This window comes from Schistocerca gregaria, unplaced genomic scaffold, assembly GCF_023897955.1.
Source record: "Schistocerca gregaria isolate iqSchGreg1 unplaced genomic scaffold, iqSchGreg1.2 ptg000632l, whole genome shotgun sequence".
NCBI classification, from domain to species: Eukaryota; Metazoa; Arthropoda; class Insecta; order Orthoptera; family Acrididae; genus Schistocerca; species Schistocerca gregaria.
The window spans coordinates 88,706-114,893 of NW_026062018.1; the positions used below are offsets into that span (position 1 = coordinate 88,706).

The following is a 26,188-nucleotide window of genomic DNA, read 5'->3' on the forward strand; positions in this document are numbered from 1 at the left end:
TTTTTTTGTTTTTTTAATGACATCTACACACGTTGATATAACTCTCCTTCTTGAGAACTACGAGCCAGCATCATCCGCAGGCGACAGAGAATCACAGACGCGTGAATGCACAAATGCTGCTCCAGTCCTGTGCTCCATTTTGATCGCCAATAGCATACACAATTCGTCTCGCTGACGACATCTCATGTACGCGCGCGTCTTGTGCTCTGTATACCCCTCTCCTCAGCGGATTCTTCTTATAGCCTCTGTGTAGGAGGGGTCATCGCTACTAGTGCAAAAACCGCGCATTTGACGCCAACCTCCGAACACACTATCACTTCGCTTGTGTATGGCGAACATGGTCATCTGACGCAATATTTTCTGTGTGACGGCTTTGTTTTTGTGTCAACGGCTCGCAAGCTGTCAAAGTATTTGTAGCAGCTACAGACGGTAAATATCCGGAGCTCTGTTTTTTAATGTGTTCGTACTGCGAGGCTTGTGTCATAACTTTTCCTGACCCAGTGACTCCGATTCTGCCACCTTCCGAACTCTTGAATATAGATTCCTTCTTCATACCCAGCTTCTTTTTACTGGTCATTTTCTTGTTGAAGAGCTGCCACGTCATTTTTGATTTGTGGTCTAGCAAATCTCGTTCTTCTTTTCTTCTTTCTTGCTTCCACAGTTTAATTTTCTTTCTTTTGACCTCGCGGGTGTGCTGGTCATCTGTTTCCAAAATATGTAAGTGACTCGGCAACGTCCGCTTGGTCATCGGTTGAATTCCTGAGACGTCTTGACCACCGGTCGAGCACGGGTTTCGCCTTTCGATGTACTCTACTATTTTTTCACTTGGACGAACATATTTAGGATCTACGGTAAGAACATCGCCATACCTAGCAAATTTAACACGTACACCCACATCTGAAATGCTTTCTATGATGGCAGGGTACCACTGCCCATCCCTTGGCCACACGGTGTCGCAAATGAGACCCACATACAGCCCGGAGTCGATGGCGACCTGCGCCAGCGAAACTGGCTGCTCAATAGTAGAACCCTCCGATTGCGAAGGATTCAAGCCGGCTGGAAGTGTCTGTGTTTCATGCACGTTCAAGAAAGTCGCGGGTTTAAGAACGTCGCGCAGTTCTAATACTAACTCCAAGGTTGATTGCTTGAGCGCGAGGTACTCCTCATTAGTGGGATCTCCTTCAATCAGTGCATCTATTTCTTGCAGTTGTTCTTCGTACTCTGCCAACTGAGATTTTAAGTCATCCTGGGAGATAGTCTCTGACATATTACGTTCGACGTATATAATTTTTTGTTAGTTTTTTCTAGAAAAGTTCTTTTACTTTGTTAAAAACTATTGCGCTTGAATAAAACTATTCTTACGTTTTGCACCACCCATTTACCCCATTTCCACCGTACTGGACTTTTTCAAATCGTCACGTACCATCCCACCTTCCTAGAGGTACAGAAAAACACAAGCACCACAAGCATCACATCCAGTCTAGACTTGCATGCGTACTCCATACGCATGTATCTCTCACCTCCGAACTCTCTCGCCATAATCTTAACGAAATGCCAGCATGATCAAAAATAAGTTGAACACAATCAAGACCTATGCACCTTTTCTCTTGTTTTGGAATGGATGCCTCTATGTGAAGGAATGTATATGGCCGGTTAGAAGACATCCAATATGGTTGCTCATTTTCCTCTTGCTCTTCATTTTTGCATGTTTTTTCCTTCCATTGGGAACTGTTACCCAAGCGATCATCGTCTGGATCAATTCGCTAGATCGAAGGACTAGCGTGTCAATTACTCTCACCCTGCAAATTCTTTTCAATCTTCTGTGTCTCCCTAGTGCTCCTTTAGTCATTTTCACCGGCTTCTCGTGGGGATTCGTTCTTGGTACTCTAATATCTTGGATCGGCTGCTCCACATCAATGTTATTATGCTACATCATCGGCAAGTTGTGTACGTCATGTGCCATAACGTTCGCTGTCATAACCGTTATCCATTAATCAATGCACACTTTTTTAATACCTCCTTCTAGGCATTAAAAAATACGTTCGCAATTGGGCGAACAACTCGACTTATCTTTACTTGCTATTGAATAAGATCGATAGCTCTGAAAAGGTTGGATGGATTATTTTTTTCTCTCGCCTCTCCCCGATGACTCCAATCTCTATCACGTCCTATGTCTTTTCTATAACTAATTGCCCGTTTCTGGTCTACCTGATTCCGTCCATTATAGGCATTTTGCCGCCTACCGCCCTCTGTGTCTATCTAGGCAAGACTGCCGATACATTGTACGAGCTATTTGGCAGTTCTGACACAGAAGATCAAATCTCGGTATCCAACAAGACGAATAGAATCATCACTGCGTGCATTGGACTTGCCCTCGTCATTTTCTCGACCGCCATCATCATCTATTACGTCTCAAATTTTCTGCGGCAGGCAACTTCATTGCACGGGTCAGAAGAAAACCTGCCATCCGATCAGTTCAGACCAACTGAATTGGCGCAAAAAAATGACTTGAATCTGCAGGACATCGTCTATGTAGAACTAGACATCCTCGTCGGCTCCCACGAAATTGAAGGCTGGTGCGATGCTCCAAACACTTCAATCCATCAACGTTAGGAACGTGTGTGTGCATATCTCTTGCAGACGCGGTGTATGCGCTTAACGGCAACAAAAAAAGATGTATTTTGATTGGAGCGTGACTGGTTTGAAAGTAAAGGCGCCGCAGTTAGAAATGAGCATGGGGCGTGGCGGGGTGTGTCTATCTCCCACGCCACATATTTCTGAGCACAATGGTGGTGTGGGTCGAATGCGGACCGTGACCGTCATTCCTATTCACATCTTTGCCTAGAACTGCGCACGAAATTTCAGACATAATGCTACCCTCTAAAAAGAAGCACAAGAGGAGACGCTGACAGGCACGCCATAGACAGCATGTGTTGCACGTGCAGTCAGTATTTTGGCTTAGAAGAAAGAGCATGTACTGGTTGGGAGAAACTTAACAGTCCTTGGTGGCGTCAAGTTGTGTTCCCTTCATGTGGATAATAGGACGCCTCATCGGGCTTGTTCCCCTCGACAGTGGCCTGAGGAAGAGTGGTATAATTTTGTTTCTCGTGCGTGCAGGGAGGGGCATAACTTTTTGTAGGGCGAGAAAGCGTCTTTCCGCGCGCGCAGCGTCGGAGGACAGTTTGAAGTGGGTACAAGGCACGTCCGCAGAAGGGACGAGCGCATGTGCTTAGAACAGAAAGGGGAGCTCGATAGTGCGCGAAAAAAGACTCGCGCTCTACACGGCAAGTGCGCAATTTATTGCTGCAGGCTTCGGAGCACGATTGCACGTATTCTGCTATATAAAGTTTAGATCGTGTTACCTTGTATACGCAGAAGAATGAAACTGTGCATGGAAAATAAAAATCAGCATATGGAAAACACAAATAAGATAGCATATTGAGAGAAGATGGCTCGTTTATTTTGTGTTTCATCCTATCACAGCGCACAAGCGCAACTTTCATCTAAACACGACCATGCCTGCGATATCGGACAGTATCACTTCAAAGGAATTGGATGAATGGATTGAAGCACTCAGCGAATGCAAAACCCTGCCAGAGAATCAAATCAAGTTGTTGTGTGAGCGAGTATGTGATATTGAGTGTGTGTGACGTATGTATGGTGGTGGGCAGATGTTTTTCTCGAGTACTGTGACGGCTTTTTTGCACGGATGTGTTACGAAATGTTACGAAGGGACTCGCGTCCCCCATCCGGGACGTCTAACTGACTGTGAACTGCGCTTTCGATTAAGGTGAAGGATTATTTGGTCGAGGAATCGAACATACAACCGGTCTCCTCGCCAGTTACGGTTTGCGGGGACATACATGGCCAATTTTACGATTTGTTGGCACTATTTAGGACTGGTGGAGCGCTGCCGGAAACACATTACATATTCATGGTAAGTCTGGAATGGAGGTGATTGCATGCGGTATACATGAAGGGGGATCTGTGGTGCCGATTTAGAGAAAATTAACTTTTTTTTTTTAGGGAGACTTCGTAGATAGAGGCTACTACAGTCTAGAAACATTCACCTATTTGATAGCACTGAAGGTCAGGTACGGTTACTGCTGCGCGTTGAAGGAGGGTATTATCTATATTTGCACTTGTGACCGACAGAATACATTTCTCTACCGCATTTATTGCGGGCGTGTAGGTATCCAGACAAGATTACGCTGTTGCGGGGGAACCACGAAACGAGGCAGATTACGCAGGTATATGGGTTCTATGACGAATGCCAACAGAAGTATGGAAACGCCAACACTTGGAGGTATTGTACTCAGGTGTTTGATTTGTTGACAATAGCTGCGGTACGTGTTCAGGGTTTCGAGGGTTGTAGCGAAAAAAATCTTGTTATGAGGTTTCTTTTTCAAGTCTTAATGACATTTTTATTCTAGTTGATCGATAACCGCATCTTGTGTGTGCATGGGGGCCTTTCGCCCGAGGTAAGTCTGTTAGATCAGATCAGCACAATCAATCGCAACATGGAGATTCCTCAAGAAGGAGCATTTTGCGATCTCGTCTGGAGCGACCCAGAGAATATAGAGAACTGGAAAGTCTCTCCGCGCGGTGCCGGATGGCTTTTCGGATTTAACGTCGCTCACGAGTTCATTCACCTCAATGATCTAACGCTGATCTGTCGCGCACATCAGCTCGTACAAGAGGGATACAAGTACCACTTCGATGACAAGCTAGTCACTGTGTGGTCGGCACCTAACTATTGCTACCGTTGCGGTAATATTGCAAGCATTTTGGCCTTTGACGAAAATCTGAACCGAGAATTCAAATTATTCAACGCTGTCTCGGACGAAGAGCGAGTTATTCCAGATACTAAACACTCCTATTTCTTTTGAGATATTCAGTCATCTTTCTACATAAATATCGGACATATGATCTTTCTACTTTGCGCAGTCATATCAGGCGTGTGTACATAATATTATTGTATCTGGTTTTTTTTGCTTTTTTTATGTCCAGTTAAGACGGGAGGCGTAGCATGTCCGGCGTGTTGCGAGGTACACCGTGTTCCACAAAGATACTCTGTAAGGGAAAGTCCTGACCTCCTGCCTCTACCGTGTAGATCTAGAGGATCTGATGACTCAGCTGGAAGCTGAACTAGACCACTACGAGAAAAACCAACTTCGAATCTCTTTGTGTCAGCGGAAACTGCTCGAGTTTGGCCGTAGGATGGTACGATCAAAATCTCAGAAGGAGCACAAACGATTCTTCTGGATATATAGGGCTAGACTGGCGTTTCGGCGATGATCTGTCATTTTTTTTTCTACCTGCCAAACACAGTTACGTTAGAAATGCCCTTTCTCACCAAGACCTTTTTGGCCTACGCACCTGCTCCAAGGACGAACTGATTTACCGTAGGGACGAGGAGAATCGAACGCCACCTAAATACGACAATGCGAAGGTTCAACTCTCTAACGAACCACGAAATTTTTTGTGAGAAAACTTCTTTGATGCGCTGTCTAATGATGTCAGCTCACACAATTACGATGAGTGTCCCACGTGAGCGACTTTTCTGTCTCTATATAAAAGAATAGAACGAAGTATTTTTTACTGTAAGTTAGAAAAGCTTTTTTTCACGACGCGATAGGACGCATCTTTGCTATCATGTCACTCATCGCTTTTCTCTTCTCGTTCGTCAGAACTTCGCTCGTTTTTTGTAGATATGTCAAACCAGGAAGGACGTGTTGCCTGATGACCTCCTTTGTTACCGAGAGGCGACTGAGGGTGTCGTATCCCTCGCAGAGCACGTCCGCTAGTTCCTTTTGTCTGTTCAGGTCGTCTTCTTCTGAGGCGCGCTTGGCCAATTTGATTATTTGTGGAAGAACAAATTTGTCTCTGAGCTCAGGCGTAACGAACGGAATTGTGTCCACTAAAGTTTTTGCACATTGTATCACAATTTTGAAATTAAGGTAACATTCATCTAGTAGAGAACTGAGATGGGTGGTGATTTTGTCCACCTTGATGATGTCTTCTGTCTTGAGCAAATCTCCAAATATGGATATCACGCCGCATCGAACCCTTATGTCTGAATCTGATGACATAGTCATCAACGCAGGGATAATCCGAGACGACAACTCCGACGGATTTGAATAAGGTATTGAATATCGCAAAACGCGCAATACTGAGTTTCGAACTCGTTCGTCTTCATAGATAATTAGTTCCCACAAACTGGACAAAAGCGTCTGGCGATGTTCCGGAAAATGTTTGATCAGAAAATCCAAACTCGACTCAAATGTGCCAAAATGGTCCATGTTCCACCCATTGCATCCAGTTGACATTTTGACTAATTTATCCCGTAAACAAGATTGCAATTGGGTGCCTTTCAACACGCTTAATACACCTCCAATATATATAGTCATCAGTTTTGCTCTTTTCTCTAGCCCATCCTCATTTCCTTGCTCTGCTTCCTCACTCAGACGGTTTATTTCGCTCTCGAAAAAAGGCTGGGTTACCTTCGATGTCAACGCCTCGCCAAACTCTTGTCCAAAGACTGCCAACAAACTGCAAATCGCGCCGATTACCGCTTGATCAGATTCTACTTCACACGCCACGCTCACCATCTTGGACACCAAATCGTGCACATACCATCTCAATATTCTCAAATCATCCTGGATCAGTGCTTCATCAGACCTCTCGTTAACCCAACAGTCGAACTTCTTCCTTAAACTTTTTTTTCTTTTTTCTGAGAATGCGGACACGAAAGACATGTACCGACGACTGCCTTCCGGTCTCCGTAGTCCCTCATTCTTATATTCTAGCGCATTTGGCTCGCCCACACCGGACTCCATTAAAGCAATCTCATATAGCAGCGGACAGAGACATATCAGTACGTCCGTTAACACTTGAACGCTCTCTGTCCGTCCGAAGTCCTCCGACTTATCTCTTCTTCTCTCTATCGCCTCCCTCAATTTTTCTACCGTATCCGGCAACAGCTTCTCGCGAAGCACTCCATATCTGTCTAAAAAGTCTCCCAAAATCGGAATCAACGTCACTCTCACCACTTGCAATGCTACAATGTCTTCAACATTGAGCAACTCTTTCACAAACTCGACAATCTGCTGATACTTAACATCATCTAAACACTCACATCTCTCTTCATCTAATTCACTTTCACCCACAATCAAAACCCGACCTAAATTGACCGCAACCGCCAATTGCACGCTCGGAGATCGATCTCCCAACAACTGCTGCAAAATCGATAACAATAAACTCAAACGCATCTTCGGCTCCACGCATACAGATAACCATCCACAAATTTCTGCACATAAAACACGCCTTTCTACGACATCCGACAAAACTGCCTCCGCTATCACTGGGAGTATCTCTAAACTTGTCCTTTCCTTTCCGATCTTTTGCGCTAAATGAATGAACCCATCCACAATTATCTTTCTCTGCCTCTCATCCGGCGTGCGGAACAGAGCAAACAATACGCTAGTCATTTCCATCCTCTTTCGCTCCTCCGGATGACAACATATCACCGATAAAATCACAGGCACCAACCTTTCGCGCTTCTCTAATACAAGTCCATACATAATTTCTGGAATAGTGTCCCCCAACATACTTACAATCACCGCCTCCTCGTTCTTCGAACTACGAAGCAAGTTTAATTGACTTTCCATCTTTCCATCTCTTCCTTTTTGTAGCTCGTTCTGGGCAAAAAAAAAACCGTAGTTCCTATTGCATCTCTTCACTATCTTCTCCACTTCCCCTCTAATAGGTATTCTAACCATTTCCCCAGTCACTGACTCTATTTTCCTTCGGCTCTCATCGACTTTGTCGCTCCATCCATCCTCCAAAGAAACATTTGCGACCTTTTTCTTTCCCTTCTTCTCCATCCCCATGCCATCCAAACTCTCCCTCCTCAGTCTAGATCTCTCCTCCCCATGCATTAGTATCCTTTCCACCTCCATAGTGCGTACTCTCAGCTTCTCTACTATATCACATAGCTCCTCTATAACCGAGTACAGATCCTCTCGATTATCCTCTCCTATTGCCCTTGATATGCCATAGTAACTCCGATACAACCAAACAATAGATACCGGCTCAGGCACCTTCACCCCCACACTATCACCTTCTCTTGCCCATTCTTCAAACTTCTGGCCCACCTACTCTCATCTCTTCGTCAACTTATCTAGATATGTAATATACACATATATTTCATTCTGCACATATATACTACATATATACTATACACACGTCCACATGCATACATGCGCATTCTAAACAACTTTTTTCCATCGTTCTATCAATTTTCGTCTTGATGATTCGCTTCTCAAAACTCAAAAAAAATTACACAGTTTACGTACTTCAGATGTAAACGCAATAGAAGACATTTTGTACCCCTGCGAGTTCATGTACTTTTCAATCAAATAATTTACAACTTCTACTTCTGTCTTTGATGTCGGACGCTCAATTCTCAAAGATTCGACTCCGTCTTCTTTGACGGTATGTAAAGTTAAGTAGTTGCTTACCAACAATTCAGAGAAGCTAATTCTCAAGTCCTGCAACGCCTTCCTCTCTTTTTTTAATTCCTGCTCTAAAATGAAATTCTTTCTGATTAAATCCGATGACGAAATAGGATCCGGCAACTTGTCTTTGGTTCCTTGAAAAGAAGCTATAGGAATCAAATCTGCCGCTGGTAAACCCGGATTTTTTTTGCATTGAATATTTTTTAACCCTGGCATTGTAAACAATTCCTTCATAGATGATACAATTTGACCTCTTTCTACACATTCCTGATACAATTCTAAACATGTAAGAAAGAATTCATTTCGAACCAAAAATTTGAATATCTGGCTAATTTCTTTTAACTCTTCATCCACATCCATAATAAGCTAATGCTTGCTTACGAAAGACCGTTTTTAGTAACAAAATTGTTCGTACCACCTAAAAAATATATTGTAATAAATTTTCACAGGTATACACAAATTGGGTCACTTCTGAATACTAACGGCTAAATGATTCATCCTGCTGGATTGTAACGTGCTTCATTTATCACGTCTAACTATATTTGGCCTAAATTTAGATATATGTGTTGGATTGTATTGAGGAATAGTAATTCATAGTTCTGTGCTAGAGCTATAGGCTTTCGATATCCTGTACCAACAATCTAAAAATAGCCGTTGTTTTCAAATCTGCCATTTTGTATCGTGCCAGTTGATCAACTCAAATAAAAGCATATACTAGTATTCGCGAAACATGATTTGTATAAGTTTCATCATATTATCTATGCGATTTACAAATTTTCAGGGCATTGAATTATCTCCAAGATATGTGCATGTCAAAACATCAATTATCATTCTAAAAATAGAATGAATTGACATTTTACAGCTGCCAAGCACACTGATATTTTACAGCTGCAGAATAAGCTGTAATTCATTTTGCAATACTCAGCTTAATAAGTCACTTTAAGCTAACTCTATAAGTTCTAAATTCAACGTACTGTCCTTCACGTGGTTCCAGCAGAATTCGTGATCTTCTGAATAAATCATGAAATCTGTGTTCGCGTGTGTATCTTTGATTCTACTGCTACTTTCTCTAAAGGCTGAGAGTACAACTATTGGTGGCTTGGACCTTGACACCTTCGTTAGTTCGATATCTACATCTCAATTAGTACACAGTATTTCTACTGCGTTAAATAATGTAGAAATTGACGACTTGGCGGATTCATTTAACGTGATGATAGAAGCAATTCCTCCGAGTTTTAATCGTGTAAAGATAGCTATAGAAGTATTAAATGGTCTATCTAAGGAACAAGTCGACGTTCTGATACCTGTTGTCGCTCCACTCCTGAGTCTGTCTGATATTCCAGCATTATCTCCATATGCTATGCAAGGCGTACTACCGTCTGTGGTCAGCAAATATAGTTTACCAGAGTTGAATCAAAACCTTCCAGACGTATTTGACGAACTCCCATCGACGACCGATGTAGGGAGTGTTGTAGCCCAAATATTAAACAGCATAGATCCTGTCTTAATTCCGGAGATATTACCGAGTACCATAGAAAAACTGAGTATACCGAGCATTTCGTTGATATCACCTGAACTCATTAATGAAGTAGTGCCTGCAATGGTTAATAACATGCAACCTGAGTCCATGGAATCTATTATCCCGGGTTTATTAGATAAAGCCTCGGACAACATAACCATATCTGATGTAGCAACTGTCTTGCTTGAATCTTTAAATGATGTTGAAAAGAATACTTTATCACCATTATTGGCCCCGTACATATCCGTGGACAAGATTTCAAATCTGCAATCTGCCACCATTAATTCGATAGTCCCAATTCTTGTCGAAGTGAGCCCCCCAATATCATCTAAAACATACATTCCAAATATAATAAAGTCACTGCCAGATGACTTTGATTCACTTGGCACATTATTACATACGCTCAACGTCGTCGATAAAAAATCACCAGCTGTTGGTCCAGCAATTGTTGAATCTTCAGTTGATGCAGCAAGTCCATCGTTTAGTCCATCTACTTTTACTGATCAAATACCGGCTAGTGTCCCGACCATGTCACCAAGTCTAATACAATCTATAGTTCCTGAGCTAATCAAATCAGCTCCTCCAGATCAAAACAAGGCGCATATAATATCAGGAGTCATTGATGGATCGAATCCCAATGCAACCCCAGAGATAGTATCTTTGCTTTCTCCAAATTTAGAAAACAAAGATATTCCAGAATTATCGCCTGATTCTATATTCAACGTATTGCCAACATACTTAAACAATGTTCAGCCTAATGACCTGGATTCTACAATTTCGAATATAGTCAATTCACTGCCAAACTCTGTTGATGTACAAAAACTGTTAACGAATCTGCTTAATACTTTAGACGCAAGTGATATTAGCCTTCTAATGCCAACTTTTGATAATATTCTAAATACAAACTCTTATGAAAACTTGACACCAGAAACTATTACTAAAATACTAAATAGCTACGTACCGAATGCAAATCCCAATGAGTTAAATACTAAAGTTCCAGTGTATATAAATGCTCTCGATGATTTAGTAGATGAGGGTGAAGTCGTAGCTAATTTACTGAACTCCTTAAACCATAGTCAAGCCGAATCTATAATAGATTCTGTTTCACGTAAACTAACGCCCAGCGGGATTTCTATGTTAAGTCCCGACATCATCCCCTTAGTTATGGGGTCCCATATAAGTGATGTAACTCCAGAAGAATTAGAATCAGAATCTCCATTAATACTTGATTCTCTCCCCCTTCAAACAGATAGACGACCCGGTGTTCAGTCGACAATATTAAAAAAGTTATCAAATACTGATCAACCTGAAGCAGAAGTTAGCATTCAAGCACAGAATACACCAGTGTCATTTAGTGTCTTTCAGGGAGCATATACTTCCATACCTACAGCAGGAGCAAGTAATGTTATATCTACGTTAGCATCGCCTGATACTGTACCTACAGTAGAACAAACTACTTTTCAAACTACAGCAATACCGACTAATCTTGTACCTACTCTTCTACCTACAGTAGTACCTACAGTAGCACCATCTAATCTTGTACCTACTCTTATACCTACTGTAGCACCATCTACTCCTGCACCTACTGTAGCACCATCTACTCCTGCACCTACTGTAGCACCATCTACTCCTGCACCTACAGCAGCACCATCTAATCTTGTACCCACTCTTATACCTACAGTAGCACCACCTACTCTTGTACCTACACTAGTACCTACAGTAGCACCACCTACTCTTGTGCCTACACTAGTACCTACAGTAGCACCACCTACTCTTGTGCCTACACTAGTACCTACAGTAGCACCACCTGATCTCGTACCTACTCTTGTGCCGACAATAGCACCACCTACTCTTGTGCCTACACTAGTACCTACAGTAGCACCACCTGATCTCGTACCTACTCTTGTGCCGACAGTAGCACCACCTACTCTTGTGCCTACACTAGTACCTACAGTAGCACCACCTGATCTCGTACCTACTCTTGTGCCGACAATAGCACCACCTACTCTTGTGCCTACACTAGTACCTGCAGTAGCACCACCTGATCTCGTACCTACTCTTGTGCCGACAATAGCACCACCTACTCTTGTGCCTACACTAGTACCTGCAGTAGCACCACCTGATCTCGTACCTACTCTTGTGCCGACAGTAGCACCACCTACTCTTGTGCCTACACTAGTACCTACAGTAGCACCACCTGATCTCGTACCTACACTAGTACCTACAGTAGCACCACCTGATCTCGTACCTACTCTTGTGCCTACACTAGTACCTACAGTAGCACCACCTGATCTCGTACCTACTCTTGTACCTACAGTAGCACCACCTACTCTTGTACCTACACTAGTACCTACTGTAGCACCACCTGATCTCGTACCTACTCTTGTACCAACAATAGCACCACCTGATCTCGTACCTACTCTTGTACCTACAGTAGCACCACCTGATCTCGTACCTACTCTTGTACCTACAGTAGCACCACCTACTCTTGTACCTACACTAGTACCTACTGTAGCACCACCTGATCTCGTACCTACTCTTGTACCAACAATAGCACCACCTGATCTCGTACCTACTCTTGTACCTACAGTAGCACCACCTGATCTCGTACCTACTCTTGTACCTACAGTAGCACCACCTGATCTCGTACCTACTCTTGTACCTACAGTAGCACCACCTGATCTCGTACCTACACTAGTACCTACAGTAGCACCACCTGATCTTGTACCTACTCTTGTACCTACAGTAGCACCACCTGATCTCGTACCTACTCTTGTACCTACAGTAGCACCACCTGATCTCGTACCTACACTAGTACCTACAGTAGCACCACCTGATCTTGTACCTAGTCTTTTACCTGCAATAGCACCACCTGATCTTGTACCTACTCTTGTACCTACAGTAGCACCACCTGATCTCGTACCTACACTAGTACCTGCAATAGCACCACCTACTCTTGTGCCTACACTAGTACCTACAGTAGCACCACCTGATCTTGTACCTAGTCTTTTACCTGCAATAGCACCACCTGATCTTGTACCTACTCTTGTACCTACAGTAGCACCACCTGATCTTGTACCTAGTCTTTTACCTGCAATAGCACCACCTGATCTCGTACCTGCTCTTGTACCGACAATAGCACCACCTACTCTTGTGCCTACACTAGTACCTGCAGTAGCACCACCTGATCTCGTACCTAGTCTTTTACCTGCAATAGCACCACCTACTCTTGTGCCTACACTAGTACCTACAGTAGCACCACCTGATCTTGTACCTAGTCTTTTACCTGCAATAGCACCACCTGATCTTGTACCTATGCTTGTACCTGCAGTAGCACCACCTATTCAAGTCCCAATTGACGTCTCTGTGCCGCAATCACCGAATTTCCCTCCAAGTCTCCCACCTGTTTGCCAGGTGATCCCCTCCCCGACTCCGAGCAGTGTTTATCCCCCCCCACGTGCTCCCGAGCCTCCCATTCTACCGGAGAACTGCCTTATATTACGAGAACCGAATCTGCCGGATGGTTGTACGATAATTGGACCGGTGTTCTTCCAAAGGACAAATAAGGATAGTAATATACACCAATCAAATTCCTTTTTTAACTTAAAGAAATATGGCTCCGGTTGGAAGTCGGTCGATAATCAGAGTAGAGTTCGAGAAGGGTATGATTTTACTGAGTTTGAAAAAGGTCTTGTTTATCAGGATGGTGCATGGGTATTCCCATATTTGTTAGATGTTGAGCCAGGATCTACAAAAAGAATTGACAAGAAGGTCAGGATTGAAAGGGGTTTGATTGTTAGGGAAGGCTCTGAGCTTATCGTAGCATCTCACGTTACAGTTAATAATAATATGAGTTTGCTAGCCAATTCTAGATTGATTTTTGAATGCGGCGGATTGAAAGATCTAGAAATGCACATGGATGAATGTTACCTAAAAGTGAATCGTATGGAACAGTTTGAGGGAGATGTCTATTTGGCGTTAGAGGAAAATCAAATAAAGCAGATCTATGCCAATGGTGGCAGACTCGACATTTCACTCATGCAATCAGCAGACGAAGCGAACTCAAAAAATATTAAATTGATGAGGGCAGAAAGCACTGATTCCTGTTTTAACCCTGTGTTATACACCAACACGTATAGGCGTTCGAACGGACATTACGAGACAACCGTCACCCTTATATCTTATAAATCAAGTGATTGTGAAGAGCACTTTGGAATAGTTTTGAAGGGTAAAACTTGGGCGGGCTTACTGGTAGTGGTATCCATCATAGTAGCTGTAGGGATTTCGGTGTTGGCTCTGATAGCCTTGCGTTCATCTTTGAGGAAACAGGCCGATCGATATGCTGCGAGCAACTATGATCACAGTTACAGTAGTGCGTTGCTTTAGTTGTAAGGGGATGGCGTCTTCATAAGCAGATTGACGCACAAAAAACAAGTTCTGCTTTTAGGTTTAAACTCATCGTTTTGATTCCTGTAGAATTTCTGTATCTTTCAGAGCATCTGAACAAAACAAGGAAAAGATAATGATATCTCTACTTAGCTTATTGTAAGGCATAGATTCAAGGTGAAATAGAAGTGTGTGTCAAGCAATTGGGGGATGTATCCGATGTGTTTTTTAGACTGTGTTGGAAAACGTGCATGTTGTCAGGAAGATAGGGGTTACATATAAATAAGGTGGATATGAGGCATTTTGGAGGCCTTCATGTCACTGTTTGCTCTGACAATAAACTATATAATCTTAGTCAATTTGTCGGCTCAGAAGGGCCTTAAGAAACTTTTAGTTTGGACACGATAGGAAAGTTTTTTAGTTTAGACACGATGATTGTATTTTGAATGCATAAGTTAGAATGAGGGGACATTTTCGGAGAAAATGGGAGATGAGATTGAAAATCGGCAGGCTGATGCCAGAAGGAAGTATCGAGAGGTACGATGGCCGGTTTAAAAAAATCATATTACTCGTTGAATTGGGGTGTCTGATAGAATTACTTGATTCTGAGAAGTGCAGACCGTTTTAAGCAGATGAGACGGTTTACACAATTCCAGCAGGTTTTGATATGTACATACTTAAGGTCTTTTTTTTCTTGGAACGACTTTTAATTTGTCTTCTTGAATCTCCGCCATCCGTCTGGTTGTCTTTACTTGAAGCCAGGGGTTGTTTTGTTTATTTGTCGTATCTCCTTCCAGAGACAATTTCACTTTTGACTTCCTAGGTTTTGGAATATTCAGAGATTTATCAAACCATTTATCCTCTCCCGTACAAGCGTTCCAATCATGTGTGTGCTCAAATTGCTTCAATTCCTCCTGATAGAAAGAGCCTGTTGAATAATGGCGCTGACCGGGCTTTTTCTTGGACTTGTTCTTGTTCAAATAAGATCCTGGATCATTCGCTTTTTCCTTTTCCATTTCACGAATGACTTCTTCGTCTGTCATCTTGCGACGACGCTCGAGCTCCTCTCTTTCCAAGCGGGACGCCTCCGATTCTTCGTAGTCGCGTTTGAGGCGTTTCAATTCTCGAATTTTCCATAACTTGTATTCTTCGTCTGGGTCGTCTTGTTCTTCCAGGTCGCTAACGGAGATGTTTTCTGGGTCTTCTTCGTCTTGGTCACGTTCTTCTATTTCCTGAAGGAGTTGTTCTCTTACCAGAGCGAGTGTACGTTCGCGACGAGCTGATTCGGCTTCGATTTCTAATTTTTCTTCTTTTTCAAATTCTGTCTCTTCTCGCTGCAAGGTTACTCGGTTTTCCTTGGAGATGAAACTTGGTCTAATTGCTTGGCCCTCCTCTTCTTCTTCTTCTTCCTCGCTTTCCTCCTCTTGATCTTCGTCGCTGGAGGAGTCCGCATCTTTGCCGTCGCTGCCGTTAAGCGCGACTTCGTCGCTCTCTTGATTCTGAAGCGTTTGACGTTCCTTGGCGAGGCTCAGAGCTTTGAGGCGTTCGTATCTGGCAGCCTGGTCTTCTTCGTCCAGTTCCATGTCCTCTTCTATGGGTTTTCTCGCGTCCGAGTGACTAAACGCATCGGTATCCTTCAACTCACTAATCAAAATTGTCGTCGTCGACCGAGATCTGGATGGTTCTTTGACCGTTTCTTCTTCTTCAACGATTACCTCGGCATGACGGTATCGACGTCTTCGCTCTCCGGGTTCGGGTGCAGCGCTATTTCTCAGGCGCGCAATCCGACTGTCTATCACTTGAGAAGGCTGACCTGAAGAGACATCCACCTCTTCCCTGATAGGCGCCGCTTCTCTGGCATAAGAGGGCACCTGACCAGGCCTGTACCTCTCCACATGCGCCTTCTTTCCGCTCAGTCCAGTTGCTATCGACGACATTTACGCTAAAGAGCACGGCGCTTGGTCACGCGCTCAAACCCAGATCGACCGAACGAAATAGAGAGAACACTAATGCAAGAAGGCTCCTTCCAAACATCAAGGCGAACGAGCCTTTCTGGAAACGAAAACAGAAATTGTCGTCTCATTGTTTGAATTTTTTCATGACTTTTCAAGAAACTCTTGCGCGCAGAACGGCTTAGCACGATAGAGCGCCGCCTTTTGTCCTGTACGAGTCTTGTCGCGTTTCAAACCCATGTGAGTTGACGTAGCATGTTTTCTGAAAGGGAGGGCGCGTGGCGATTGCCTCTCCGTGAGGGTGGGACCGCGGCCAAAGCGGACGCGTAGCTTTGTGTGCGGCCAAGCTGTCAAGCTTTTTTTGAAGACACTATGTCATCTATCGCGAGGCAGCGCGCGCTTTATTCGAGAGTGTCATTGGGCGTTTTTTCCCTTTCGCCGAAGTGTATTTCTAGAAACCCAGGTCCTCATCGGAGTGGTTTTAGACGCTTGTCTTGCTCAAAGGGGAAGAAAAAAAAAAAACTGTTATTTGCGTCTTTATTGTTCCTACGCACACAAGGCTTTTCAGTGTTGCCATGGATGCCGCTTCTTTTCAAAAAAATGACCTGGATGTACGTCGAGGTCGTCGAGTTCGGCCTGCCCGAGTGCTGCAGTCAAGCATGGAATGCGCTGACCTTTTTTCTTCTTCTTGTTTAGGACTGCTTAGTGTCATTTCGAGCAGGCATCATGGAAATGGACAAAAAATCGAAGTGGGTTCGAGCGGACAAGCGAAAGGGCCTCATCATGCTGAGGCGCTGTCCTGAAGACAGATTGATGCACTTTATGTGGCAAGATCGTGAACGTGGCGTCATCGAGACAGATTTGATTATTTTCCCTAACGAGGTCACCTTTCGCCGTGTCGAGAGTTGCAAAACTGCCCGCGTTTATTTATTAGAATTCAAAATGTCGAAGCAAAGACTTTTTTTTTGGCTTCAAGAGCCGAGCACCGAGCGCGACGACGAATATCAGCAAAAAATCAATAAATACCTCTCAGATCCAGACGATATGGAGATAGACATAGACATGGAACCGAGTCAAACTCCATCCGAGCCACATGTGAATCGCGAAATATCAAATACCCAAACGGCCGAAAAACCGTCTTACGGCGGACAAACCGACAATTCCCTCCTCTCCCAAGATGTCTCGGGCCAGTCTACCGTCACCGCTTCCGCGACCAGCTCCACTTCTTCTTCAGAGCACTTGAAGAAACAAATTGTGAACATCTTGCAGAACATCTCCGCAAATTCTCCTAGACAATCTCTTGCCGATCAGTTCGACCTCAGCGACATCGTCAACGCCGAATCAATAACTGCGTCGGGAATTCTTGATGACCCTGAATCGCTTTCTCAACTCCAACAATACCTCCCGAAAACGGAAACCGACAGTGTTATTTCTACCATCAAGTCCTATCACTTCACCTCAACTGTTGACAACCTAAACAGAGCGCTGAAACAAGGACAACTAACCGACCTGCTCAAATCGTTCGGACTGTCCATGCCGAAGCAGCCAGCTCCCACAAGCCAGTTGGAAACTTTTCTAATAGCCATTCAAGAACAATCCAACTTATCCCGTCAAAAATAGTTTTTTTTTCCTGGAAAAAAGCGCTTTTTTTTCCCTCTTTTTATTCTGTCGATGCATGCAGCTGCGCGTTTTTGCTCATCTGCTGAGCGGCGCGTCAAGCTGCCCGTCATCGAGAGATGGAAATAGCGCCGCATAAATCGCGAACACCTCGAAAAAGCAGACGATTTTCTGTGTGGTACTATTTTATGTCCGTGCCAAGTTGAGAAGAACCTAAAAAAATTTTTTTTTCTCTCTATCCCTGTCGCTGAAAAGTCCATACGTGGCGCGAGCGTTTTATGGACTCGCCTCCATTCGACCTTCAACCTTGTTGGCTGGCCCATCATTTCGATGACGACGACGTGCTTGCTAATATCGAACGCGGCCAAGACGTTTCGACTCAAGTCTGCGCGTTGATCACCAGGCCATTTGTCCCGGCCAACCGAAGGCACGCGCTACGTCTCCTGACTCGTCTGAGCGAAGACAGTCTGCTCATCGGTAGATCTATGTCCGTATCTTGAAATACCTTGCGTCACACAAAAAAAAAAACAGTACTTATATATTTTTATCTAGAGGGCCTCATTTTTTCGCGTTGCCCCTAAGACAACAATTGAGGCTTTTGCTCTGGATTCATACAAATTTGGGTCAGTTAAGAAGTCTTTCTGAAGCCCTCATTGCTTTTCTGAAGTCGATTTACCGTCATCCACAACTAAGTCCCGTTTATTCGCTTACAAAATGGATTCTCAACGATCTCGAACCTTTGACAGATTTCTTGGACGCGAGTTTCTCGTTTCCGGAAATCGGCTCTTTGATCGATTTGTTTCAGCGAGACGTACTCAGAACATCATCTTTTTCCGCTCTCCAAATTTCAAATCAAGACAGTATCGTTTTTACGGCCACGGATGAAATTCATCACTGCCGTTTGAATTGCAGTGACGGGTCTCCTCTACGTGCCGCGGACCAGGGTACCTCGAAAGATTCGGATGAGAGTCTGGAATGCTTTTCCGACGAAGGCTTCTTTCCTTCTATTGAAGAACGTATTGGCGAAGTCGAACATCCGCCATCTCCTGACGGATCGGCCCGTCAGACGACCCTGGACACAGATCGCACTGTCACAGCTCAAGAAGGCGCCGACGGCGAGATGGGGATCGCACCCCTCAAAAAGCCGTCGGACGACCTCTGCTCGTCATTTAATCGCGCATTAGACGAAGAAACAGCTTCGTTAGCCCGCGAAGCTGCAGAATATTTGCAGTCGCTCGAGCACCAAAATCCTCGGTCGTATTTCCCCGCGCTTGTCGATTTTGAATTCATCATCGATTCGCCTCACTCTGCCGAAATATGTCGCCTCATGAACCTGGAAGACCTCCAGGATGAGACGTTGACACACGTCCTGGACACCTTGCTCACGGACCGTACATCCTATACAAAAAGTTGTACGATTTTAGAGGCCGTATTGCTAAGCAAGCTGTGCAAACTGCAGTTTCAAGCGAGTCGGTCCTGTTTGAAAATGCTTCGCTTATGCGCGTCAAAGCAGCCGAAGGCACTCATTCAAGCGGTTCTCGTTCCCCTCGTTACACGAGATGATTTCAATTTGTACCAATCCGAACTAGTCGTATGTCTGGCAAAAGATGCCCTAGACAGCGAACACGTGTCGTCTTTGCTGTCGGAAATACTCAGCACCGACATCCGGTTTAAATGGAGTGAGGCCATGCCGAACCTGTTGACGAAGCTAATCCTCGGTAAGTTGCCGTGGAACGAAGGAACTCTCGGCCAGCTGATATTGCAAATACAATTTCACCTGGATGACATATTAGACAACAAAAGAGCACTTCAAAGAATGGGCGCGCTCATATGGAATCTTCTTTTTCAGTACGAAAAGGCTTTGTTGCCTCACGCAAACGTGCTGAAAAATACCGTAAAGAGGTTCAAAACGCCGCTTTCAGAGAAAACAATGCAAAAATTGGATGAATTGCGTTCACAAAATACGAGATATTTGGTAGATTACTGACAGGTAATTCATGGAAATTTTGTAGAAAACTCGTGTAGTATCATGGCTTGATCCATGCGTGTTAAGCGTGTTTCTTTACTGGTTCAATCATTAGAATCTGAATAATAGATAATATAATGTCATCATCTCAGAAAATAAGCGGACCTTGTGTCGGTATGTTGGCTTTTTTTTTGTTTTTTTTGCTTTGACACATTGGCTAGAGGGGGGAGAAGCTGACTGTGAACGTTGTGCGTTCATTTAGGTATCGACCTTGGAACAACGTATAGCTGCGTGGGCATGTACGTCCTATTTGGCGTTGGCACGGATGGGGAGCGTTGTCCCCAGTACGAGCGCTCTTTTTGAATGGACATTAACTTTTTTATATAGATATCAAAATGGCCGCGTAGAGATTATACCTAACGACCAGGGAAATCGTACGACGCCATCCTATGTAGCTTTTAATGAAACGGAGCGTTTTATTGGGGTACGGCATTAGGGATGATGATGCATGTATTCTCCGCGAGACAGAGAGAGGCCAGAATACTGACCGGGACTGGTGTGTGTGTTTATAGGATGCGGCTAAGAATCAATCGGCGATGAATCCCAACAACACCGTTTTTGACGCCAAGCGTTTAATCGGAAGGAAGTTCGACGATCCAGAAGTGCAACACGATATACCGCACTGGCCATTTAAGGTGGTGAAGGATTCGAGCGGGAAACCGTTGGTTGAAGTGATGTACAAAAATGAGGTAAAGCGTTTCACGCCTGAAGAGATCTCATCGATGGTCCTCACAAAGATGAAGGAGACGGCAGAGACGTTTTTGGGTACCACGGTCAACGACGCTGTGGTAACGGTGCCTGCCTATTTCAATGATTCACAGCGTCAGGCGACCAAGGACGCCGGGTTGATTGCTGGTTTGCATGTACACAGAATTATTAATGAACCGACGGCGGCGGCGTTGGCATATGGTCTACAGAACGAGAAGGACGCGGAAAGGAATGTATTGGTGTTTGATTTGGGAGGTGGAACTTTTGATGTGTCCCTGTTGACATTGGACGGTGGCGTGTTTGAAGTGAAGGCGACTAGCGGAAACACTCACTTGGGAGGCGAGGACTTTGACAACCGAATGGTACAACACTTTGTCAAAGAGTTCGAGAAGAAGTATCACCAGGACATTAGCAAAAATGCTCGATCTCTCCGTCGTCTAAGAACAGCATGTGAAAGGGCCAAGAGAACTTTGTCATCTAGCGCGCAGGCGACCATTGAAATTGACTCTTTGTATGAAGGGCGAGACTTCTACACGTCAATCACACGTGCCAAATTTGAGGATTTGTGCATTGACTTGTTCCGTGGATGCATACCTCCAGTTGAGAAGGTGCTCAGAGACGGGAAGGTTGACAAAGCCTCTGTACACGAGGTGGTGTTGGTAGGTGGATCGACGCGTATTCCAAAAGTTCAGCAACTGTTACAAGACTGCTTCAATGGAAAGGAGCTTTGCAAGTCGATCAACCCAGACGAGGCTGTCGCGTATGGTGCCGCCGTTCAAGCTGCCATTTTGTCCGGAAAGAAGGACAAGATGTTGGATTCTGTCATTCTACTTGATGTCACTTCGCTGTCACTTGGTATTGAGACTGAAGGTGGTGTGATGACTACCTTAATTCCTGCCAACACAACGATCCCTTGCAAGAAGCAGGAAACTTTCTCTACCGCCCAAGATAACCAGCCTGGTGTGTTGATTCAAGTGTATGAGGGTGAGCGTGCCATGACCTACCAGAACCACTTGTTGGGCAAGTTTGAGCTGTCCGGTATTCCTCCTGCGCCCCGCCGAGTACCACAGATTGTAGTCACTTTTGATGTGGACGTGAACGGTATTTTGAACGTAACGGCCACGGACCAAGCCACTGGAAACAAGAACAACATTGTTATCACCAACGACAAGGGTCGTCTGTCTAAGGCCGAAATTGAGCGCATGATTAAGGAGGCCGAGCAGTACAAGGAACAAGACGAAAAGATTCGCAAGACGGTTGAAGCTAAGAACAAGCTCCAGCACCTTGCTTACCAAGTCAAGTCAACCACCAATGAAAGCAAAGAAAACACGATCAGTGAGCAAGACAAGCAGAAGATTCTGTCGGCTGTCAATGACGTTGAGAAATGGATAGAGGACAACCCTACTGCAGATGCTGATCAATTTGAGGCCAAGCACAACGAGCTTCAATCCATTGCGCATCCCATATTTGGTAAGATGTACGGTGGTGCAGGTGGTGCGAACCCAGACCCTGGATCCTTCAATATGCCCAACTTCAAGAACGGCGCTCCTGGAGGAGATGCTGGTGCAGGTGGAAATTACTCCGGACCCACTGTTGAAGAAATTGACTAAGAGGAAATTTGATCATTTTATAAAAATTGCGTAAATCTCTCATATTGAAAAAAGTCTTTTTTTTGAAAAAGGATCACTCTAATCTTTTCCGATGAACCTTGAAGACTATCTTGATCACGTTCGCATTCCTGACTCATCCACATCTATATATGTAGATGAGTGTGCCTATACATTTCATACCCAGGTTTGTTTGAGTATTTTCTTTTTTCCTTTTAGCCTGTTCTCTGACGCATTTTGGAAAAAAGGAATATGCAAACGGCTTATTCGTCGACTTGCATTCTTATGTGGCGTTTTCCTTTGAATACGTGCAACTGAATTACCAGAGGACGAACCATGCGGTCTATCTCAATATATACAAGGAGCGCGTTGCGAAGATGAGAGAGGTAAGGTTCGATAAGTTGCACGCAGGTAAGAAAGTTGCGTTTAGTGAACTCAGAGGTGTAATATTTTCCTTTCTAGGAGGCCATTGAAGCGATAGTCAAGCCGGAGATGGTAGACAACGGTAAGTGTACGCATGTGCTGCTTTGTTGAATCGGTTGTTTTTGCTGACATTCGTGCGCGAGTCAAGAAGAAGGGGCCAAGCTTTTGAAGTCGTGGTTGAACGAGGGCGATTACGAGTATGAGGTATTGTATTCCTTGGTGGTGTTACCTGATTACGAGCGTTTCGAGGTGTCTGAGGACGCGTTACCGCCGAAGTTTTACCGGGCGGTTGAAGGCTTGCAATTAATGTTGGCAGCAGGTGGGGGCGCGCCGGAGGCGTCTTCTGGTTTGGTTGAGGTAGAGCCCCTGGAGTCGAAGTACGCTTATGGATTGTATCAGGAGGAGGTCGAGAAGAAGGTGCCGAGAACAGGATGGGCGTGTGCGATTTGTGGTTTGACACAAAATTTGTGGCTAAACTTGAGCGACGGTATAATTTTGTGTGGGAGGAAGTCGTACGATGGAACAGGTGGGAATGGTCATGCGTTGGATCACTACAACGAGACAGGGTATCCTTTGGTGGTTAAGTTGGGGACGATTTCTCCTTACGGTCGGATTGACGTGTATTCATATGCGCCCGACGAGAACGACACAGTGATAGATCCCCTGATAGAGAGGCATTTACTTCACTGGGGAATTGACATTCAAGAGATGAAAAAGACTGAACAGACGACGTCCGAGATGGAGAAGCGTCTTCAATATTCACACGAGTGGTCTCAGATTTCCGAGGAGGACAAAGGTCTAGAGCCAGTGTACGGGCCTGGATATACAGGAATGATTAACTTGGGGAACACGTGCTACATGGCGTCTATTATGCAGGTGTTCTTTTCGATTCCCGCGATTCAGTTGTGGTTTTATCATCAGGCAGGTTATATCTTTGATGTGTCTCGCACCGACGTGCCTCCAACGGATTTTTATGTACAGTTGGCGAAGCTTGCAAACGGGCTGATGTCTGGAGAGTATTCTACGAAGCCCGACGACGAGGAGAAGTCCGAGCTGGAGGCGTTGGCAGCCAAAAGCGCTTTCAAGGTACAACTTGCTCAAGTTTTGTCCGAGGAAAAAGGAACTCGTTCTGATTGGCCGTCCTGTCCGCCGGGTTGTCTGAGCGCTTTCCCGAAGTATCGAGAGCGCGGAATTCGTCCGACGATGTTTCGAAACCTCATCAAGAACATTCATGCCGACTATGCGTCGAGTCACCAGCAAGACGCGATGGAGTTTTTCCCTCGTTTACTGGAGTACTTGGCCAAGACAGAGAAGCAATATTTTTCCGAGGACGCGTTTGGCGAGTCGATTCCGAGCATGTCGTCGCTCTTTGATTTTTTGCTGGAAGAGCGCACGTTGTACCGCGATACTTCTCGAGTTCGGTACACGACTACGCGGAGCCAGGTATTGACTCTGTCAATTCCGTTCGATCGTCTCGAGAACAAAGAGCAGTATGAGCGATATTTGGAGCAGCGAATGGCGGCCGAGAATGACGAAGATGTGGCGTTGGTCGTGCCGGTCGTTAGTTTAACGGATTGCCTCGACTATCTGACCGAGGAGAAACCGCTGGATGACTCCGGAATGTCCGTCCAGTCCCTGCGACTGGCGAGCATGCCGGCTTACCTTGTACTCGAAATTCACCGGTTCTACACAGAGAACTGGGTATCCAAGAAGCTGGATGTCAACGTGGTGTTACCCGACGAGTTGGACATGGAAAAGTACAGGGGACGTGGCTTGCAGACCGGAGAAATGGCGGTGTCTCCTCCACCTGAGTCCAAAAGCGCGCGTACGAGTCCTCCTAGCGACAAAATAGAAAAGACGGGGGAATGGGGTGAAAGCGTGCTTTTATTGATGGAAATGGGGTTCAGCTACGAACGTGTCATCCGTGCGCTCGACTGCTGTCAGGGAGACACTCAACGTGCCATTGAATGGTTGGTATCTGGCCAATCGATGGACGAGGCTAATACGGCACCGCCCCCGTCCTCTTCGGAAGAGACCCCGGAGCTGCCGGTGGAAGACGGGCCAGGGAAGTACGAGCTTTTCGCGACCGTCTCGCACATAGGACAGTCAATGGTGTGTGGGCATTATGTGTGTCATATCAAAAAAGAAGGGAAGTGGATACTCTACAACGACGAAAAGGTCATGCAGTCTCATCAGCCTCCACTGGGCTTGGCATACGGTTGTTTTTACCGGCGCAAGTCATAACGCGATATATAGAATTCAGCAGCTTCTGAAGGTTCAAATGCATCTAATAGTTTTCTAAATACAATTCAAAAGAGCGGAACAGTTAGCGGGTTTTCTGGCCGTGCACGGACGCATTTTTCGTACCTTCTTGCGTGGACGAGTGAAGCACTTGAGCGAACTCTTCCATGTACGATATTGACTCGATCTGTTCGGAAAGCGAGTCTATGACCGAAAACCCCGGATTGAGGTGAATCGACAGCGCGTCGTCTACCGTCGTATGATCACCACTCACACAATAATAGTCGCCAAAATGGTTTAGATGGCCGAATTTTTCGGCGGGCATTCTTTGCTCGATGTGGTTAATGGTCCACAGAGGGTCGTTTTCGATATTTTTTGACTCAAGCATAGCCGAATTTAGATGATTGTTCGTCGTTTTTACGACGCATCCATTCATGTCGTAGGCGCTGGGTGAATCCGTGATCCACAGGCGGTCCAAGTAATAACTGACGAGTTTCGATCTCTCGTCCTCTACGGGCGGGGCCAATTGGTCTCGACGACACGGGATTATCAAGTCATCGTTCTGAATTAGCTGGTCGATGTTGTCTGGAAGGCTTTTTTTTCCGAAAACTGCGTTTTCTTCTGTCATTGACGAATAATAGGCGCTTTTGCACACGGATTCATCGCTGCATTTTCCAGAAGGCGACTCCACACCAAATTCATAGTTTTTCGGTCTATAGTTTTGCTGAGATCTAGACCAGTTTGACTGCTCTTCGCCATATCCTTGCTCGAACAAGTCCTCGGGAACCGCGTCATCCATCGACAGTTCGTCGACCTCCTGCGCCAGTGACTGCTTTTCTTTCTCTCCCTTCGCGAGCACGTTGCTCGAGAAGTCGCCTACCCCATCCTGGGGGTCTGGCGCAGGGTCGATACCCCTTCCGAGCGCACTCGAGCCTGCAATCCAGCCGACGAACGAACGTTTATCTTCCGCATTGGACAGCTCTTGCAATAGCACCAAAATGTGCCGGCACACCTGTCGAAATCGGCTAACGTTGTCGTCCTAGAAAAAACGCACGTCAATGAGCCAAATGCCTAAAAAAAACACAAAATCAACCGCTATTTTCGGTCGTTTGGCATTTTTTCCACAGCACGAGTTCTACGTGCCCATTTATTCAGTGCCGGCTCTCTGCCTTGCTTTGATCTCTGCGTCC

The 26,188-nt window shown here is 45.0% G+C and overlaps 7 protein-coding genes across 11 annotated transcripts; 5 read left to right on the plus strand and 2 right to left on the minus strand.

The window, feature by feature from the left end:
• Positions 1–32: 32 nt before the first annotated feature.
• LOC126317446 (survival of motor neuron-related-splicing factor 30-like) lies at positions 33–1,267 on the minus strand. 2 transcript variants are annotated; one of them, XM_049993110.1, is made up of 2 exons: positions 890–1,267; positions 743–824 (listed from the first exon to the last, which is right to left on the minus strand). In XM_049993110.1, the coding sequence occupies exons 1-2, from the start codon at positions 1,265–1,267 to the stop codon at positions 822–824; spliced, it is 381 nt and encodes a 126-aa protein (XP_049849067.1). In that variant the 3' UTR covers positions 743–821. The 2 variants fall into 2 exon arrangements, with proteins under 2 accessions (XP_049849066.1, XP_049849067.1); XM_049993109.1 differs by having other exon boundaries at positions 33–1,267.
• On the plus strand, positions 816–4,950 carry LOC126317445 (serine/threonine-protein phosphatase 6 catalytic subunit-like). Of its 2 annotated transcripts, XM_049993108.1 has the most exons (6): positions 816–1,947; positions 2,027–3,626; positions 3,791–3,937; positions 4,027–4,094; positions 4,193–4,346; positions 4,434–4,950. In XM_049993108.1, the coding sequence occupies exons 2-6, from the start codon at positions 3,516–3,518 to the stop codon at positions 4,887–4,889; spliced, it is 936 nt and encodes a 311-aa protein (XP_049849065.1). In that variant the 5' UTR covers positions 816–1,947; positions 2,027–3,515; the 3' UTR covers positions 4,890–4,950. The 2 variants fall into 2 exon arrangements, with proteins under 2 accessions (XP_049849065.1, XP_049849064.1); XM_049993107.1 differs by lacking the exons at positions 3,791–3,937; positions 4,027–4,094; positions 4,193–4,346; positions 4,434–4,950 and having other exon boundaries at positions 1,364–1,947; positions 2,027–3,429.
• An 87-nt stretch (positions 4,951–5,037) lies between these two features.
• LOC126317444 (RAB11-binding protein RELCH-like) lies at positions 5,038–8,917 on the minus strand. The gene is made up of 3 exons (XM_049993106.1): positions 8,358–8,917; positions 5,380–8,156; positions 5,038–5,318 (listed from the first exon to the last, which is right to left on the minus strand). Exons 1-2 carry the CDS (start codon positions 8,877–8,879, stop codon positions 5,625–5,627), a joined length of 3,054 nt encoding a protein of 1,017 aa, XP_049849063.1. The 5' UTR covers positions 8,880–8,917; the 3' UTR covers positions 5,038–5,318; positions 5,380–5,624.
• Positions 8,918–9,427: 510 nt separating this feature from the next.
• LOC126317447 (nascent polypeptide-associated complex subunit alpha, muscle-specific form-like) lies at positions 9,428–14,783 on the plus strand. The gene is made up of 2 exons (XM_049993111.1): positions 9,428–14,410; positions 14,515–14,783. Exons 1-2 carry the CDS (start codon positions 9,541–9,543, stop codon positions 14,559–14,561), a joined length of 4,917 nt encoding a protein of 1,638 aa, XP_049849068.1. The 5' UTR covers positions 9,428–9,540; the 3' UTR covers positions 14,562–14,783.
• A 2,126-nt stretch (positions 14,784–16,909) lies between these two features.
• On the plus strand, positions 16,910–18,152 carry LOC126317452 (proteasomal ubiquitin receptor ADRM1 homolog). Its single transcript, XM_049993117.1, has 2 exons — positions 16,910–16,987; positions 17,073–18,152. The coding sequence occupies exons 1-2, from the start codon at positions 16,952–16,954 to the stop codon at positions 17,994–17,996; spliced, it is 960 nt and encodes a 319-aa protein (XP_049849074.1). The 5' UTR covers positions 16,910–16,951; the 3' UTR covers positions 17,997–18,152.
• Positions 18,153–19,963: 1,811 nt separating this feature from the next.
• LOC126317450 (heat shock 70 kDa protein-like) lies at positions 19,964–22,391 on the plus strand. Its single transcript, XM_049993115.1, has 4 exons — positions 19,964–20,133; positions 20,222–20,258; positions 20,347–20,443; positions 20,532–22,391. The coding sequence occupies exons 1-4, from the start codon at positions 20,097–20,099 to the stop codon at positions 22,335–22,337; spliced, it is 1,977 nt and encodes a 658-aa protein (XP_049849072.1). The 5' UTR covers positions 19,964–20,096; the 3' UTR covers positions 22,338–22,391.
• A 21-nt stretch (positions 22,392–22,412) lies between these two features.
• LOC126317448 (ubiquitin carboxyl-terminal hydrolase 5-like) lies at positions 22,413–26,086 on the plus strand. Of its 3 annotated transcripts, none has more exons than XM_049993112.1 (4): positions 22,413–22,521; positions 22,583–22,720; positions 22,797–22,839; positions 22,906–26,086. In XM_049993112.1, the coding sequence occupies exons 1-4, from the start codon at positions 22,429–22,431 to the stop codon at positions 24,999–25,001; spliced, it is 2,370 nt and encodes a 789-aa protein (XP_049849069.1). In that variant the 5' UTR covers positions 22,413–22,428; the 3' UTR covers positions 25,002–26,086. The 3 variants fall into 3 exon arrangements, with proteins under 3 accessions (XP_049849069.1, XP_049849071.1, XP_049849070.1); XM_049993114.1 differs by having other exon boundaries at positions 22,800–22,839; positions 22,906–25,072; XM_049993113.1 differs by having other exon boundaries at positions 22,413–22,720; positions 22,906–25,082.
• Positions 26,087–26,188: the final 102 nt, after the last annotated feature.